The 16,544-nt window shown below is 37.2% G+C and overlaps 1 protein-coding gene across 12 annotated transcripts in view; it reads left to right on the top strand.

Moving 5' to 3' along the window:
• Csk (C-terminal Src kinase) overlaps positions 1–16,544 on the top strand; it is a 122,164-nt gene that overhangs the window by 67,243 nt on the left and 38,377 nt on the right. For 10 of the 12 annotated variants that reach the window (XM_073985285.1, XM_073985267.1, XM_073985291.1 and 7 more), the window contains exon 2: positions 5,571–6,987. The exons of the other annotated variants lie outside the window; for them this stretch is intronic. In XM_073985285.1, coding sequence (XP_073841386.1) covers positions 5,634–6,987 — 1,354 coding nt within the window. In that variant the 5' untranslated portion in view covers positions 5,571–5,633. The remainder of the gene's footprint in view (positions 1–5,570; positions 6,988–16,544) is intronic. 12 annotated transcript variants of the gene reach the window in all.

Raw genomic sequence — 16,544 nt, 5'->3', positions numbered from 1 at the left:
ATCCATAAAAAATTGGTCCTCAGCTTCTGAGTATTTTTTCTATAGAAAAAAATTTGGTCCTCAGCTTCTAAGGATTTTATTCTAAAGAAAAAAATTTGTGTCAGCTTCTGAGGATTTTTTCTATAGAAAAAAATTTTGTTCTCAACTTCTGAGGACATTTTTCTATAGAAAAGAATTTGGTCCTCAGCTTCTGAGGATTTTTCTATAGAAAAAAATTGGTCCTTAGCTTATGAGGATTTTTTTCTATAGAAAAAAATTGGTCCTAAGCTTATGAGGATTTTTTCTATAGAAATAAATTTGGTCCCCAGCTTCTGAGGATTTTTTTCTCTAGATAAAAGTTGGTCCTCAGCTTCTGAGGAGTATTTTCTATAGAAAAAATTGGTTCTCAGCTTCTGAGGTTTTTTCGAAGAAAAATATTGGCCCTCAGCTTCTGTGGATTTTTGCTATAGAAAAAATTGCTCATCTTCTGAGAATTTTTTTCTATAGAAAAAAGTTTGGTCCTCAGCTTCTAAGGATTTTCTATAGAATAAAATGTTCCTCAGCTCTATAATTCAAACTTTTTTCTCTAATCACTGTGCCATTTTATCATAATCGATATTAGTTATGATAAATATTACCATAGTGGGATTTTAACTTAGTTTAATTTTTATGACAAACTACGTCTCCTGGTGTCGCTGTGGTAATGATGTCGTAGCTATTGCTGCTACCACTTCTTTTTGTGGTGACACACATAAACCACCAAAAGAAAACCTAAAAAATCATTTGTGTTTCCAAATCAAAAACTCATACTCGTTTCCCCAATGAGCTCTTAGCCGCATCCCATGCTGCTCCCTAGTCTGGTCAACAAGTCACCTCAATTAGCTAGTCAGTCAATTTGTAGTACGAAATGAGACAGCCACAACAGCTGTCTTGACGGCAGCAACAAAATTCCAACAAAAACAAGAACAAATTAAACCCATGTCTTCTTTTCGTATTCAATCATTTAACGTGCTACGTTTGGCGGTGCGAGGTGATGGGCCGGCCTGCACCGCCGCACTTCGGAACTATGAATGAAGATTTTATTTTCAGTCTTCATTTGTAATGTTTTTAACACCAAAGAGCGCCAAGTACTTGGTTTTTATTTTAGTTTTCTATAATTTCATCATCATGACGGTAGTCTGTCCGTCCGTCAGTCATTCCAACTGTCAGTTCGTGAGTAATCACGTGTGTGTGTGCTCGCGCGCCTCTGTGTGAAAGTTTATTAACCTCCTAAAAGTAGTACAAAGTTAATGAACGTCTCTGCTGCCAACCAACCAAATGACAATAGAGTAGAGTCGAGTAGCAGCAGCAACAACAGATCCACTAAACCGAAATTGGTACGACGCCGCCTTACTTCTATGATTTCGGCCATACTCTTCTTCTTTTACTCATCAAAGGGTGGGTGTTCTTTTGAACTTTTGTTATTGCTTTTCGCTTTCTGTGAAGTCCGTTGTTGTTGCTCTTGTGGAATCCCCATCTAGCCAGTCATGTCGCATAGTTACTTACCCATGTTCACTACAGGCTAAATTATAAATGCGATTTAGAGCATAGCAGGGAATCAAACCATAAAACGGAACAATAAAAACCATTCACATGTTTTATTTTTTTTCGGTGTTACAATAACAACTGTCATACAAACTACAATCGAGTTCTTAAAATCAGATTTTTATCATGACTTTTGAAGCGAAGAAGATTTTCCAAAGATAAAAACATGCCGAGGGATAGATGTTCACTGGAAGTGACTTCTACGGTATAGAAAGTCTGTGGAAGCGACTTTTATAGGATAGAAGATCACTGGAAGTAGGATAGAAGAAGGTCACTGGTGTGACTTTTATAGGAAAAAAGATCACTGGTGGTCACTTTTGCAGTATGGAAGGTCACTGGAAGTGATAGATGGTCGCTGGAAGTGACTTCAACAGAATAGATTGCCTTTATGAACGACATCTAAAGGAAAGAAGGTCATTGAATGTGCGGAAAAGTCCTCTGGAGTGACTTTTATATGACAGAAGGTCACTGGTAGTGACTTCTATGGGATAAAAGGTCGTTTGATGTGACTTCTGTATGATAGAAAGTCACAGGAAGTGACTTATGTAGGATAGAATGTCACAGGAAGTGACTTCTATGAGATAGAATGTCACAGGAAGTGACTTCTATGGGATATAAGGTCACTGGAAGTGACTTCTATGGGATAAAAGGTCACTGGAAGTGACTTCTACTGGATATAAGGTCACTGGAAGTGACTTCTTTAGGTTAGAAGGTCACTGGAAGTAACATTTATAGAATAGCAAGTCACTGATAGTGACTTCTATGGGATAGAAGGTCACTGGAAATGACTTCTATGGGGTAGAAGGTCGCTGGAAGTGACTTCTATGGGGTAGAAGGTCGCTGGAAGTGATTTCTATGCGACAGAAGGTCACTAGAAGTGACTTCTATTGGATAGAAAGTCACTGGAAGTTACTTCTATGGGATAGAAGGTCACTGGAAGTTACTTCTATGGGATAGAAGATCACTGGAAGTGACTTCTATGGGATAGAATGTCACTGGAAGTGACTTCTATGGGATAGGAGGTCCCTGGAAGTGACTTCTATTGGATCGAAGGTCCCTGGAAGTGACTTCTATTGGATCGAAGGTCACTAAAAGTGACTTCTATGGTATAGAAGGTCACTGAAACTGACTTCTATGGGATAGGAGGTCACTGGAAGTGACTTCTATGGGATAGATGGTCACTGGAAGTGACTTCTATGGGATAGATGGTCACTGGAAGTGACTTCTATGGGATAGAAGGTCACTGAAACTGACTTCTATGGGATCGAAGGTCACTAAAAGTGACTTCTATGGGATAGAAGGTCACTGAAACTGACTTCTATGGGATAGAAGGTCACTGGAAGTGACTTCTATGGGATAGAAGGTCACTGGAAGTGACTTCTATGGGATAGAAGGTCACTGGAAGTGATTTCTATAGGATGGAAGGTCACTGGAAGTGACTTCTATTGGATAGAAGGTCACTGGAAGTGACTTCTTTGGGATAGCAGGTCACTGGAAGTGACTTCCATGGGATAGAAGGTCACTGGAAGTGACTTCTATGGGATAGAAGGTCACTGGAAGTGATTTCTATAGGATGGAAGGTCACTGGATGTGACTTCTATTGGATAGAAGGTCACTGGAAGTGACTTCTTTGGGATAGCAGGTCAGTGGAAGTGACTTCCATGGGATAGAAGGTCACTGGAAGTGATTTCTATAGGATGGAAGGTCACTGGAAGTGACTTCTATTGGATAGAAGGTCACTGGAAGTGAGAACCTCACTGGAAGTGACTTCTATGTGATAGAAGGTCATTGGAAGTGACTTCTATGGAATAGAAGGTCACTGGAAGTGATTTCTATGGGATAGCAGGTCACTGGAAGTGACTTCTATTGGATAAAAGGTCACTGGAAGTGACTTCTATGGGATAGAAGGTCACTGGAAGTGACTTCTTTGGGATAGCAGGTCACTGGAAGTGACTTTCACGGGATAGAAGGTCACTGGAAGTGACTTCTATGGGATAGTAAGTCACTGGAAGTGATTTCTATAGGATGGAAGGTCACTGGAAGTGACTTCTTTGGGATAGCAGGTCACTGGAAGTGACTTCCATGGGATAGAAGGTCACTGGAAGTGACTTCTATGGGATAGAAGGTCACTGGAAGTGATTTCTATAGGATGGAAGGTCACTGGAAGTGACTTCTATTGGATAGAAGGTCACTGGAAGTGACTTCTTTGGGATAGCAGGTCACTGGAAGTGACTTTTATGGAAGAGAACCTTACTGGAAGTGACTTCTATGTGATAGAAGGTCATTGGAAGTGACTTCTATGGAATAGAAGGTCACTGGAAGTGATTTCTATGGGACAGAAGGTCACTAGAAGTGACTTCTATGGGATAAAAGGTCACTGAAAGTAAGTTCTATGGGATAGAAGGTCACTGGAAGTGACTTCTATGGGATAGAAGGTCACTGAAGTGACTTGTGTGGGATAGAAGGTCACTGGAAGTGATTTCTATGGGACAGAAGGTCACTAGAAGTGACTTCTATGGGACAGAAGGTCACTGGAAGTAAGATCTATGGGATAGAAGGTCACTGGAAGTAACCTTCTATGGGATAGAAGGTCACTGGAAGTGACTTCTATGGTATAGAAGGTCACTGGAAGTGACTTCTATGGTATAGAAGGTCACTGGAAGTGACTTCTATGGTATAGAAGGTCACTGGAAGTGACTTCTATGGTATAGAAGGTCACTAAAGTGACTTCTATGGAAGAGAACCTCACTGGAAGTGACTTCTATGTGATAGAAGGTCATTGGAAGTGACTTCTATGGGATAGAAGGTAACTGGAAATGACTTCTATGGGATAGAAGAGCACTGGAAGTCACATTTATAGGATAGAAGGTCACCGGAAGTGACTTCTATAGGACAGAAGGTCACTGGAAGTGACATTTATAGGATAGAAGGTCATTGGAAATGACTTCTATATGATGTAAGGTCACCGGAAGTGACTTCTATGGGCTACAAGGGCTCTGGAAATGACTTCTGTAGGGTAGAAGCTATCTTTAAGTGACTTCTGGATCTGGAACTCTGGAGGGATATTCCTTTGAGGGGTTTTCTATAGAATTAAAGACCTCTGGCGGTCTTCTATAGAACAATAGAACTCTGGAGGGGTATTATATAGAATTAAAGACCTCTAGAGGGGTCTTCTATAGAATAGAATACCTCTAGAGGCGTCTTCCATAGAATAGAAGACCTCTAAAGGCGTGTTGTACCTAATAGAAGACCTCTGGAGCGGTCTTCTATAGAATAGAACTCCTCTGGTGGGGTCTACTACAAAATAGAAGACCTCTAGAGGGATTTCTACCGAATTGAAGACCTCTGGAGAGTTCTTTCAGGGGTCTTCTATGGAATAAAAGACATGTGCAGAGGTATTCTATAGAATAAAATACCTCTCTAGGGGTCTCCTGTGTAACAGAAGTCCTCTAGAGGGGTCTTCTATAGAATAGAAGTGTTCTACAAAATAGAAGACCTCTGCAGCGATCTTCTACAAAGTAGAAGGCCTCTGGTGAGGTCTATTACAGAATAGAAGTCCTCTAGAGGGGTTTCTACCGAATTGAAGATAGAAATCTCTCTAGAATGTAGAAGACCTCAGTCGAGTTTTCTATAGAAGAGAAACCATCTGAAGGAAGCCTTATGTTGAATAAAAAAACCTCTGGAGGGGTCATCCATAAAGTAGAACTGTGGGGTCTCGTATAAACTTGAAGTCTTCTAGTAAAATCCTGAACTCTTTAAGCATCGAGTATTCTCATGTTAATGAGAATGATGCTCACTTTTCGGCTTAATTAGTATTTTAAATTTATTTTATTTTTTATAGAAAAAAATTGATCCTCAGCATTTGGGGATGTTTTTTCGATAGAAAAAAATTGGTAGTAAATTTAAGACTACTTTGTTGTTGGTTTCCTGTGGTTTCGTATTTCCTGGTGTTTATAGAGAAGACATGTCCAACCTATCTCTAACCATTTTCCTTATAAAAAAAATAGAAAAATTAATGTGCAAAGAAATTCCAAAATAATTCTCATCAAATATGTTTTGTAACAAAAACAATGGTGACTACGATCAGAATAACCTGTGATGGCGTATTCATACAATCCAATTCATTTCTAACCTCAACGTCATCCGCTTCAATAGCATCAACAACACCAACAACAGTAACGCCAACCTCAGAAGATATAACAACAACACCAACGACATTTACATCAAATACAACAACATCAAGTGATGAAAGTCGGACAATTTCACCAGACAGTGACGAAGATACCACGAACACTTCATCCAGTATTACACCCACTTCCAATGGCAGTGCCAAAGATCGTTCCGAATCGAGCAACTTCAACTATGAAGAAGTTCGTACAGTGCCACAATTAAAGGAAAAAAGAAGTGACTCCGGATCATCGTCATCGTCCTCCAATTCCTCGGCTGGTTCTATTGTTTCCACGCTTAATTCTCGCAATTTATCTGGAAGTCCATCGAATCGAGCAAAACGTCCTCGTACTCCCAAAAATGATAATCGTCGAAGGTATTATTTTGGCAGCAATAAAGTCTATTGGTGTAAACAGTCCCTGCTGAATGGCGGCATTCCTCCAGCATCACCAATTTCTTTGCGCAACGGAAGCCGAAGAGGTGGCGATGAGATCAGAAAACAGCAACGAGTAAATCTTACCCGAAGTGCCAGTTCAGTTACCGACAAGGAGTTGCAGCAAAAAAAGAAAATTATTAACGGAGATAATACGGATCGACCACAAAGAGTCCACAAACTGTTGACAAACTCGAATAGCTTGAATTCTGCACCGATCATTGCATCTCATGCAAATCAAAAATTTAATCTGAAAGAATTCTACACCTTCTCTTCGAATAAAATCAAACCAAGTTCTGGCGTCATTATTCCACCTCCCTCAAGTAACAACAGCAACAACAACAAGAATTATAATCGTAAATCACCAGCCAAAACCATATCCGGTGGTACTTCAATTTTCTTGGTTAATGGTGGTGGTTTCAGTATTAGCTCCTCAGCCTATGGCAGCGGCAGTCATAAAATTCCACCATCCACACCAAATGATTCGACCAGACTTTTAAGTTTTCTACGTTCCGCAAGGAAATTGTATCGCAACAGTATTCGTCTAAATCCGCAGCATCATTCTCAGCAGTCTAACAATAAATCATCCTCTCCACAAGCTGAAAACCAAAGAGAAGAAGTCAGCGATTCTGCTGCAGCAGCAACAACAGCTTTAAATTCATCCAATAATGTTCCTACGTATCGCGATAAGCTAAGGCAAAGTTATCTCTTTGGCCTTAAGAATTTCTACAATCAACCAAATAATGACAACAACCATAGCAGCAGCAGTGCCACCAGCAGTAGCAAGGAAAATAATCATCCAGTATTAAGTGAGGAGTGGTTCGGTTAGTATTACGATTTTTTTCATTCTTTTATTTTAATTTTAATGTGCTGCGGCTTTAATTTGGTCTATACACTTTGATTATTCTTCAGGCTCTGAAGGACCAATTTTTTCTATAGAAAAAATTATCAGAAGCTGAGGACCAATTTTTTTCTATAGAAAAAATCCTTGGAAGTTGACGACCAATTTTTCTTTGTAGAAAAAATCCTCAGATGCTGAGGACCAATTTTTTTCTATAGAAAACATCCTCAGAATTCGATGACCTATGTATTTTATTCTATAAAGAAAAAAATCCGCAGAAGCTGAGGACCAATTTTTTCTGTAGGAAAAAATCCTCAGAATCTGAGGGCCATATTTTTTCTATAAAAAAAAATCCTCAGAAGCTGAGGGCCAATTTTTTCTATAGAAAAAAATCCTCAGAAGCTGAGGGCCAATTTTTTTCTATAGAAAAATCCTCAGAAGCTGAGGACCAATTTTTTTCTGAGGATTTTTTCTATACAAAAAAAAATTGGTCCTTAGCTTCTGAGTATATTTTTCTAAGAAAAAAATTGGTGCACAGCTTCTAAGGATTTTTTCTATAGAAAAAATTGGTCCTAAGCTTCCGAGGATTTTTTCTACAGAAAAAAATCCTCAGAAGCTGAGGACCAATTTTTTTCTATAGAAAAAAAAATTCTCCGAAGCTGAGGACCAATTTTTTTCTGTAGAAAAAAAATCCTCAAAAACTGAGGACCAATTTTTCCTAAAGAAAAAATCCTCAGATGCTGAGGACCAATTTTTTTCTATAGAAAAAAATCCTCAGAAGCTGAGGACCAATTTTTTTCTATAGAAAAAAATCCTCAGAAGCTGAGGACCAATTTTTTTCTATAGAAAAAAATCCTCAGAAGCTGAGGACCAATTTTTTTCTATAGAAAAAAATCCTCAGAATCTGAGGACCAATTTTTTTCTATAGAAAAAAAATCCTCAGAAGCTGAGGACCAATTTTTTTTCTATAAAAAAAATCCTCAGAAGCTGAGGACCAATTTTTTTCTACAGAAATAAATCCTCAGAAGCTGAGGACCAATTTTTTTCTACAGAAAAAAATCCTCAGAAGCTGAGGACCAATTTTTTTCTATAGAAAAAAAAAATTCTCCGAAGCTGAGGACCAATTTTTTTCTGTAGAAAAAAAATCCTCAAAAACTGAGGACCAATTTTTCCTAAAGAAAAAATCCTCAGATGCTGAGGACCAATTTTTATACCCTCAGCCTTTAGGCTAAAGAGGGTATTTACACTTTGATACGACCAAAAATGTGCCTCATCGAAATAATGGTTTTAGACCCCAAGTATGTTTGTACGATATCCGTTTCAGACAATTTTGAGTAGATCTAGCAATGTCCGTCCGTCTGTCTGTCTGTCTGTCTGTCCGTCTGTCTGTCTGGCTGGCTGGTGCGCACGATAACTCTCGAACGGTTCAATCGATTCGGTTCAAATTTTGGGCATCGAAATATTTTGTCCAGATTCGATTTAAGTTCGAAGATGGGCCATATAGGTCCACTCCTTCAGGTACCTCCCCCACAAATGTTCAAAAATTGTCGCAAAACTTGTGCGCACGATAACTCTTGTAGGGAATAACCGATTTGGTCCATACTTTGCACATCGTGTAATTTCTACCTAACTTAGATGAGGTTCCAATATAGACTCAATCGGTCCACTCCTGCGCGTACCTCCCACATACAATTTCGGAAAAGTTCAGTTTAGGACCTGGTCTCGAATCGCTTTGATTTTTGTTTACGCAAGTTGTATTCGCTGTCCTCTATACGACGCTGTAAGTTTCATAAGGAGCAAGTCCATACTTGCTGAGAAAATAGCCTTAAAGTTACAAAAAACCCTATGACACCGTGTGTAGTGGTTGGAGCGCAAGATAACTCTCGAACGGATCTGCCAATTCGGTCCAAAATTTGTCTTTCGTAATATTTTGTCCAAACTTAGTTCAAGTTCAAAGATGGATTATATCGGTCCACTCCTTCCGGTACCTCCCCCACAAAAGTTCGAAAATGTTCGGAAAATTTGTGCGTACGATAACTCTTGTAGGGAATAACCGATTTGGTCCATACTTTGCACATTATGAAATTTCTACCAGACTTAGATGAGGTACCAATATGGACTCAATCGGTAAACTCCTTCGAGTACCTCCCACACAAAATTTCGGAAAAGTTCAGTTTAGGACCTGCTCTTGAATCGCATTGGTTTTTGTTGTAACATCTTGTATTCACTGTCCCCTATACGAAGGTGCAAGTTTCCTCAGGGGCAAGTCCATACTTCCTGAAAAAATAGCCTGAAAGTTGAAAAACAAACCCTATGACACCATGTTTAAGGGTGGAAGCGCAAGATAATTCTCGAACGGAAATGCCGATTCCGGCCAAAATTTGGCATTCGTAATATTGTTTCCAAACTTAGTTTAAGTTCGTAGATAAGCCATATCGGTCCACTCCTTCAGGTACCTACCCCACAAAAGTTCAAAAATATCCGGAAAAAATGTGCGCACGACAACTCTTGATGGGAGTGACCGATTTAGTCCGTACTTTACACATTCTCATAATATCTACCAGATATAGATCAGGTTCGAATATGGACTATATTTGTCCACTCCATCCCGTACCTCCCACAAAAAATTTTGGATAAGTTCACTTTAAGACCTGCTATTGAATCACTTTGATTTTTGTTGAAGCAACTTACATTCGCTGCCTCAATTACGATGGTAAAAGTTGTTTCAGGGGCAAGTCCATACTTCTTGAGAAAACAGTCCGAATGGGTGTAAAAACCCACTATGGCACCCCCATGGTCTATGTCGGTCCATTCCTTTAAGTACCTTTTCCGCAAAATTTTTGAACTTTAATCCTAATCAACATTTTTGTCGGTTCATACGACCAAAATTTTGAAACCCCCTAAATACATAAGTTTTTTGTGAAAAAAGTGTTTCAATTTGCACAGGCTGAGGGTATATCTCTGTCGACAAAGCCGACTGATACTTTTTTACTTGTTTTCTATAGAAAAAAATCCTCAGAAGCTGAAGACCAATTTTTGTCAATAGATAAAAATCTTCAGAAGCTGAGGACCAAATTTTTTTTCTATAGAAAAATCCTCATAAGCTGAGCACCAATTTTTTTCAATAGAAAAAAATCCTCAGAAGCTGAGGACCAATTTTTTTCTATAGAGGGCCGATTTTACTGTAGGCAAAAATCATCAGAAGCTGAGGTCCGATTTTTTCAATAGAAGAATATTTTTAGAACCTGAGGACCAATTTTTCTATAGGAAAATTTTTCAGAGGCTGAGCACTAATTTTTTTGCCTATGGAAAAAAATCCTCAGAAACTGAGGACCGGTTTTTTCTATGGAAAAAATTCTCAGAAGTCGATGACCAATTTTATTCTATAGAGAAAAAATCCTCTGAAGCTGAGGACCAATTTTCTCTGTAGAAAAAAATAGAAGAAAAAACTAAGCACCTGAGGACCAATTTTTTCTATCGAAAAAAATCCTCAGAAGCTGAAGACCAATTTTTTCTGTAAAAAAAAATCGTCTATAGAAAAAAATTGTCTGGAGCTGAGGACCAATTTTTTTCTATAGAAAAAATCCTCAGAAGCTGAGGAGCAATTTTTTTCTATAGAAAAAATCCTCAGAAGCTGAGGAGCAATTTTTTTCTATAGAAAAAAATCCTCAGAATCTAAGGACCAATTTGTTTCTATAGAAAAAAATCCTCAGAAGCTGAGAACCAATTTTTTTCTATAGAAAAAAATCCTCAGAAGCTGAGAACCAATTTTTTTCTATAGAAAAAAATCCTCAGAAGCTGAGAACCAATTTTTTTCTATAGAAAAAATCCTCAGAAGCTGAGAACCAATTTTTTTCTATAGAAAAAAATCCTCAGAAGCTGAGAACCAATTTTTTTTTCTATAGAAAAAAATCCTCAGAAGCTGAGGACAAATTTTTTTCTATAGAAAAAAATTCTCAGAAGCTGAGGACCAATTTTTTTCTATAGAAAAAAAATACTCAGAAGCTGAGGACCAATTTTTTTCTATAGAAAAAAATACTCAGTAGCTGAGGACCAATTTTTTTCTATAGAAAAAAATCCTCGGAAGCTGAGGACCAATTTTTTTCTATAGAAAAAAATCCTCGGAAGCTGAGGACCAATTTTTTTCTATAGAAAAAATCCTCAAAGGCTGTTGACCAATTTTTTTCTATAGAAAAAATTCCTCAGAAACTGAAAAATATTCATAAGTTGAGGACCAATTTTTGTCTGTAGCAAAATTGTTTAGAAGTTGAGGACCAATTTTTTCTATAGTAAAAATTCTCAGACACTGAGGGCCGTTTTTCTATACAAAAACTGTTTTCAGCTTCTGAGGATTTCATTCCATAGAAAAAAAATCGAATTTTTTGAGGACCTATTTTTTATGCTTTAATGTGAGGTCAGCATGTTGATTGGTGTGTGTAGTCAAAGTAGACCCGGTTAAGTTATCGTTTAAAATTCCCAATTCGATACGTTTTAGCATAACAAATTTGTGAAACAATTTTGATTGATTATTTTGCTGCTACTTATCGTACGCTCGACAAGTTTTTTATGTCTTTACATGTACATATTACATTTTCGCCGATATTTGAACTCGCCAAACATTTGCTCAGCTATCTATTTTCAAAGACGTGCTTGCCAGGTTTTTATGCTATCATTCTTCAATAAGTGTCTCATGCTGGAATGGTCGGTAATATACATAGTTTTTGATAGCTTTTCTTTCCATAGTTGGCATAGTTCTGTTGACATTGCGGAGTTTGATTAGTCATGACCCGACTATCTTAAGTGAAGTTTCCATACACATTTTTCTTTAAGGTCAAAGCCAATTAACAAAAGTGTAGTGCAAAACTTGAAATGAAAGCTTTTTGTTGAAAAAAAAAAAAACAATTCAATTTGTGCCCAAAAAATTTGAAATAGTTACCAATTTTATCTTATAATTGGGGAAGTATTTTTAAAACCAAATCCAATAACAATCTGTCAAAAGTTATTATCAGCTCTCGTAGCTCGACTCTCTCTAAATGGAAACCTTACCACCTTGCGGAACTAAAATTTTCAAATGGAATGTGACAATAGCATGAAAATTCAATTTAAAAAAAAGTATTTTATTTTCATAAAAAAATGTGTGAATCCCATTGCGATCATCAGAGTGCTCAGCAAAACCTAACCCTCTTCCCGATAATCATCATCATCATCATCCGCAATCGATTTACCGCCGATTAGCACATAAAATAAACAAACGATTACCTCGGAATATTGACTGTGAAATAACACGCGACTGCTTGATTAGCTGAAAAAAACACACATTGTACAATTCCTCCTCACTCGTCGCTCCCTGCATGTCGAATCTAGTAGCGGGAATTCCAAATTCAAATTTGGTGTTTATGTTTACGGAACGCATAGCAGCATTTCGTCGTCGTTGTTGTAGTATAACCTCTGATCAAACGAATGAACGATCGATTTGATGTTTGCATTTGCAATAACCAAAAGTACACAACAACAAACAACTCACACAAAATGTTACACAATTGTTGCCGTTTTCAATTGTTGTTGTTGCTGGCTGGGCTGTTCAGTGATCCACCAATTAGCCATGTTAGTATGTGGAGTGTGTTGTATACCTCTCCTCTGCTATTGTTATGTTTCAATAATGATGTATGTACAGGTGCTGCCCTGCTTGAAAAAATAATAAAATTGAATTTTTGTATTGCAACAATTTTGTAAAAAAATACTGAATATTTTATGTTAAAACAAGCCAATAAAAGAAACAATAACTACTTCAAAAATAACGTAATACCTCTATTGAATTTTCAAATATTTATGGGGCTGAAATGCTCCAAATGATCGTGCAATGTTCGGAAATGAATGGAATTTACAATTTAACACTAAATGGAAAAGCTTATGAATCTTTAAGTAAACAATGGATAATGGATAGTTTATTTTATATACTACGGCTCTACTAGGTTCTATACACTTGGATTGGTTCCCAGCCTTTGAGGATTTTCTTTTGAAAAAATGGGTCCTCAGTTTCTAAAGATTTTTGCTACAGAAAATAATTGGTCACCAGTTTTCCGAGGATTTTTTTCTATAGAAAAAAATGTGGTCCTCAGCTTCTGAGGATTTTTTCCGTAGAAAAATTTCTCCTCAGCTTCTGAAAATGGAAAAAAATTGGCCCTCTGCTTTTGAGGTTATTTTTTTATAGAAAAAAAATCGGCTTCTGAGGGCTTTTCTACTGCTCCTCTGCTATTGTTATGTCAGCTACTACAGAAAAACTGGTCCTCAGCTTCTGAGGACTTTTTTTGGTCCTCAGCTTCCAAGGAACATCTTTTGAGGGTTTTGTCAACAGAAAAAAATGGTTCTCAGCTTCAGAGGATTTTTTTCTATAGAAAAAAAAAAAATTGGTGCTCTGCTTTTGAGGATATTTTTCTATAGGAAAACATCAGTTCCTGAGGATTTTTCTACAGCAAAAATGGTCCTCAGCTTCTGAGCATTTCTTTCTACAGAAAAAATAGTCCTTAGCTTCTGACGATTTTTTTCTATAGAGAAAAATTGGTCCTCAGATTCCGAGAATTTTTCTATAGAAAAAAATTGTCCACATCTTCTGAGAATTTTTTCAATAGAAAAAAATGGTTCTCAGCTTCTGAAGATTTTTGTCTATAGAAAAAAATTGCTCCTCAGCTTCTGAGGTTTTTTGTATAGGAAAAAATTGGTCCTCTGCTTTTGAGGTTATTTTTTCTATAGAAAAAAATCGGATTCTGAGGATTTTTTTCTGCAGAAAAAATGGTCCTCAGCTTCTGAGAATTTTTTTCTACAGAAAAAATGGTCCTCAGCTTCTGAGGATTTTTTCTATAAAAAAATGGCCTTCAGCATCTAAGGACTTTTTCAATAGAAAAAAATTGGTCCTCAACTTCTGAGGATTTTTTCTATAGAAAAAAATTGTATAGGAAAAATTGCCCTCAGCTTCTGAGATCATTTTTCTATAGGAAACATGGCTCCTCAGCTGCTGAGATTTTTTTCTATAGAAAAAAATGGTCCTCTGCATATAAGGATTTTTTCAATAGAAAAAAAAATTGGTCCTCAACTTCTGAGGATTTTTTTCTATAGAAAAAAATTGCGCCTCAGCTTCCGAGGATTTTTTTCTATAGAAAAAAATTGCGCTTCAGCTACTGAGGATTTTTTTCTAGAAAAAAATTGGGCCTCAGCTTTTGAGGATTTTTTTCTATAGAAAAAATTGGGCCTCAGCTTCTGATGATTTTTGGGCCTCAGCTTCTGAGGATTTTTTTCTATAGAAAAAAATTGTCCCCAGATTCTGAGTATTTTTTTCTATAGAAAAAAATTGGTCCTCAGCTTTCGAGGAATTTTTTTCTATAGAAAAAAATTGTCCTCAGCATCTAAGGATTTTTTCAATAGAAAAAAATTGGTCCTCAGCGTCTGAAGATTTTTTTCTATAGAAAAAAAATTGCTCCTCATCTTCTGAGGATTTTTTTCTATAGAAAAAAATGGCTCCTCAACTTCTGAGGATTTGTTTTCTATAGGAAAAACTTGCTCCCCAGCTTCTGAGAATTTTTCCTATAAAAAAAATGGTCGTCAGCTTCTGAGGATTTTTTTACATAGAAAAAATTGGTCCTCATCGTTTGAGGATTTTTTTTTCTATAAAATTGGTCCTCATTTCTTGAGATCGTCGGTTTCTGAGTATTTTTTCGATAGAAAAAGTAAATAGTTCGTCAGCTCCTTACGATTTGTTTTGTCATTTTATACACAACGGCTATACTAGGGTCTATACACTTCGATTGGTTCTCAGTTTCTGAGGATTTTTGCTATAGAAAAAATTGGCCCACATCTTTTGAATAGCAAAAAATTGGTCCTCAGCTTCTGAGGATTTTTTTCTATAGAAAAAAAATTGGTTCTCATCTTCTGAGGATTTTTTTTATAGGAAAAAATTGGTCCTCAGCTTCTGAGGATTTTTTTCTATAGAAAAAAATTGGTCCTCAGCTTCTGAGGATTTTTTTCTATAGGAAAAAATTGGTCCTCAGCTTCTGAGGATTTTTTTTTATAAAAAAAAATGTTCCCAAGCTTCTGGGAATTTGATTGTATAGAAAAAAATTGCTCCCCAGCATCTGAGGACTTTTTCTATAGAAAAAAATTGTTCCTCAGCTTCTGAGGATTTAAAAAAATGGTCCTCAGCTTCTGAGAATTTTTTTTATAAAAAAATTGTGATTTTTTTTGTATAGAAAAAAATTGATCCTCAGCTTCTGAGGATTTTTCCCATAGAAAAAATGTGGTCCTCAGCTTCCGATGATTTTTTTTTTCTAAAAATTGGTCCTCAGCTTCTGAGGATTTTTTAATAAAAAAATTGTTCCCAAGCTTCTGAGGATTTTTTTCTATAGAAAAAAATTGCTCCGCAACTTCTGAGGATTTTTTATAAAAAAATTGTTCCTTTGAGATTTTTTTCTATTATTGTCTTACAGTGTGTCACCTTTAGGTGTTGTTGTGACACATTTCCCAATCCATCGTATTTCCTGTATGGCAGTAATATCGGCCTTGTACTTTTCAAGTACGTCTGCCAATGCGAAGACTGCACCTTCTCTATAAAGAGTGCGAACATTCCAGGTGCAGATTCGCAGATCATGGTCCTTAAAACGTTTGCGAGGTTCGTCAACTTTAAGAGAGGTTTATTTTTCTTTTCTTTAGTTTTTTCATAGTAGGCTGTTTTTTTTTCTAGGGGAGGGTTACTAACCCGACGCCCAAACTCAAGTTTTTTACGTACGTTCTTATGGGTGAACGCGCGGCACATGTTAGCTCACTACCTTTAACGGGTGTTAAAGGCAGTTCCCCAGGTGACACCACGGGGAGGTCAGTGCCCACTTGAGATGAAAGAGGGACCAAGATAAATCCTGGGCTTTGCCATGTTAAAACCGGTCAGGACCGTTCCTTGGTATCTTCCATCCCCTACGTCACCCAACATTGCCATTTAGGTTTCCGAATTTCAGATCCCGCATCGATCTGATTTGCTTGGCTTAAGAGCTCTGGGTTTCTTCTCAGCTTCTAAGATTTTTTTCTATTATTGTCATCAAGGGGAAGAACATTGCCATTTACGTTTCCGAATTTCAGATCCCGCATCCATCTGATTTCCTTGGCTTAAGAGCTCTGGGTTCGTTATTACACGCGGTCAAAAGGCAGCGATTTATGAAAACTTGTAGACGTTTCGTAACGCTTCTGGTGACCTTCCACACACATTCTTACATCCATATTGCAAGACAGATTTGACATTGGATTCGAATATTCTGATCTTTTTCGTAGGCTTAAGCCGTTGTTTTGGCAAATAGGTGCCAGCATTCCAAATGCTGTTTTAGGTTTACTAATTTTTGTTTCTACATCTTCTTCTGTGCCATCATCCGGGTCCATCATACTTCACAGATTACAGAATTGGTCTACTGAGGCATAGCTTTGATCTCCTGTCTTAATACTCATGTATTTGGATTCTTCTGAATGTATCTGTAGGCCTGTGCCTCTCAGATTATCTTGGAGGCT

The sequence above is a fragment of the Musca autumnalis genome, unplaced genomic scaffold (genome assembly GCF_047663935.1).
Source record: "Musca autumnalis isolate F117 unplaced genomic scaffold, ASM4766393v1 scaffold_1, whole genome shotgun sequence".
NCBI classification, from domain to species: Eukaryota; Metazoa; Arthropoda; class Insecta; order Diptera; family Muscidae; genus Musca; species Musca autumnalis.
The sequence above is the reverse complement of the archived record's forward strand: the minus strand, read 5'-3'. Positions and strand labels throughout refer to the sequence as shown.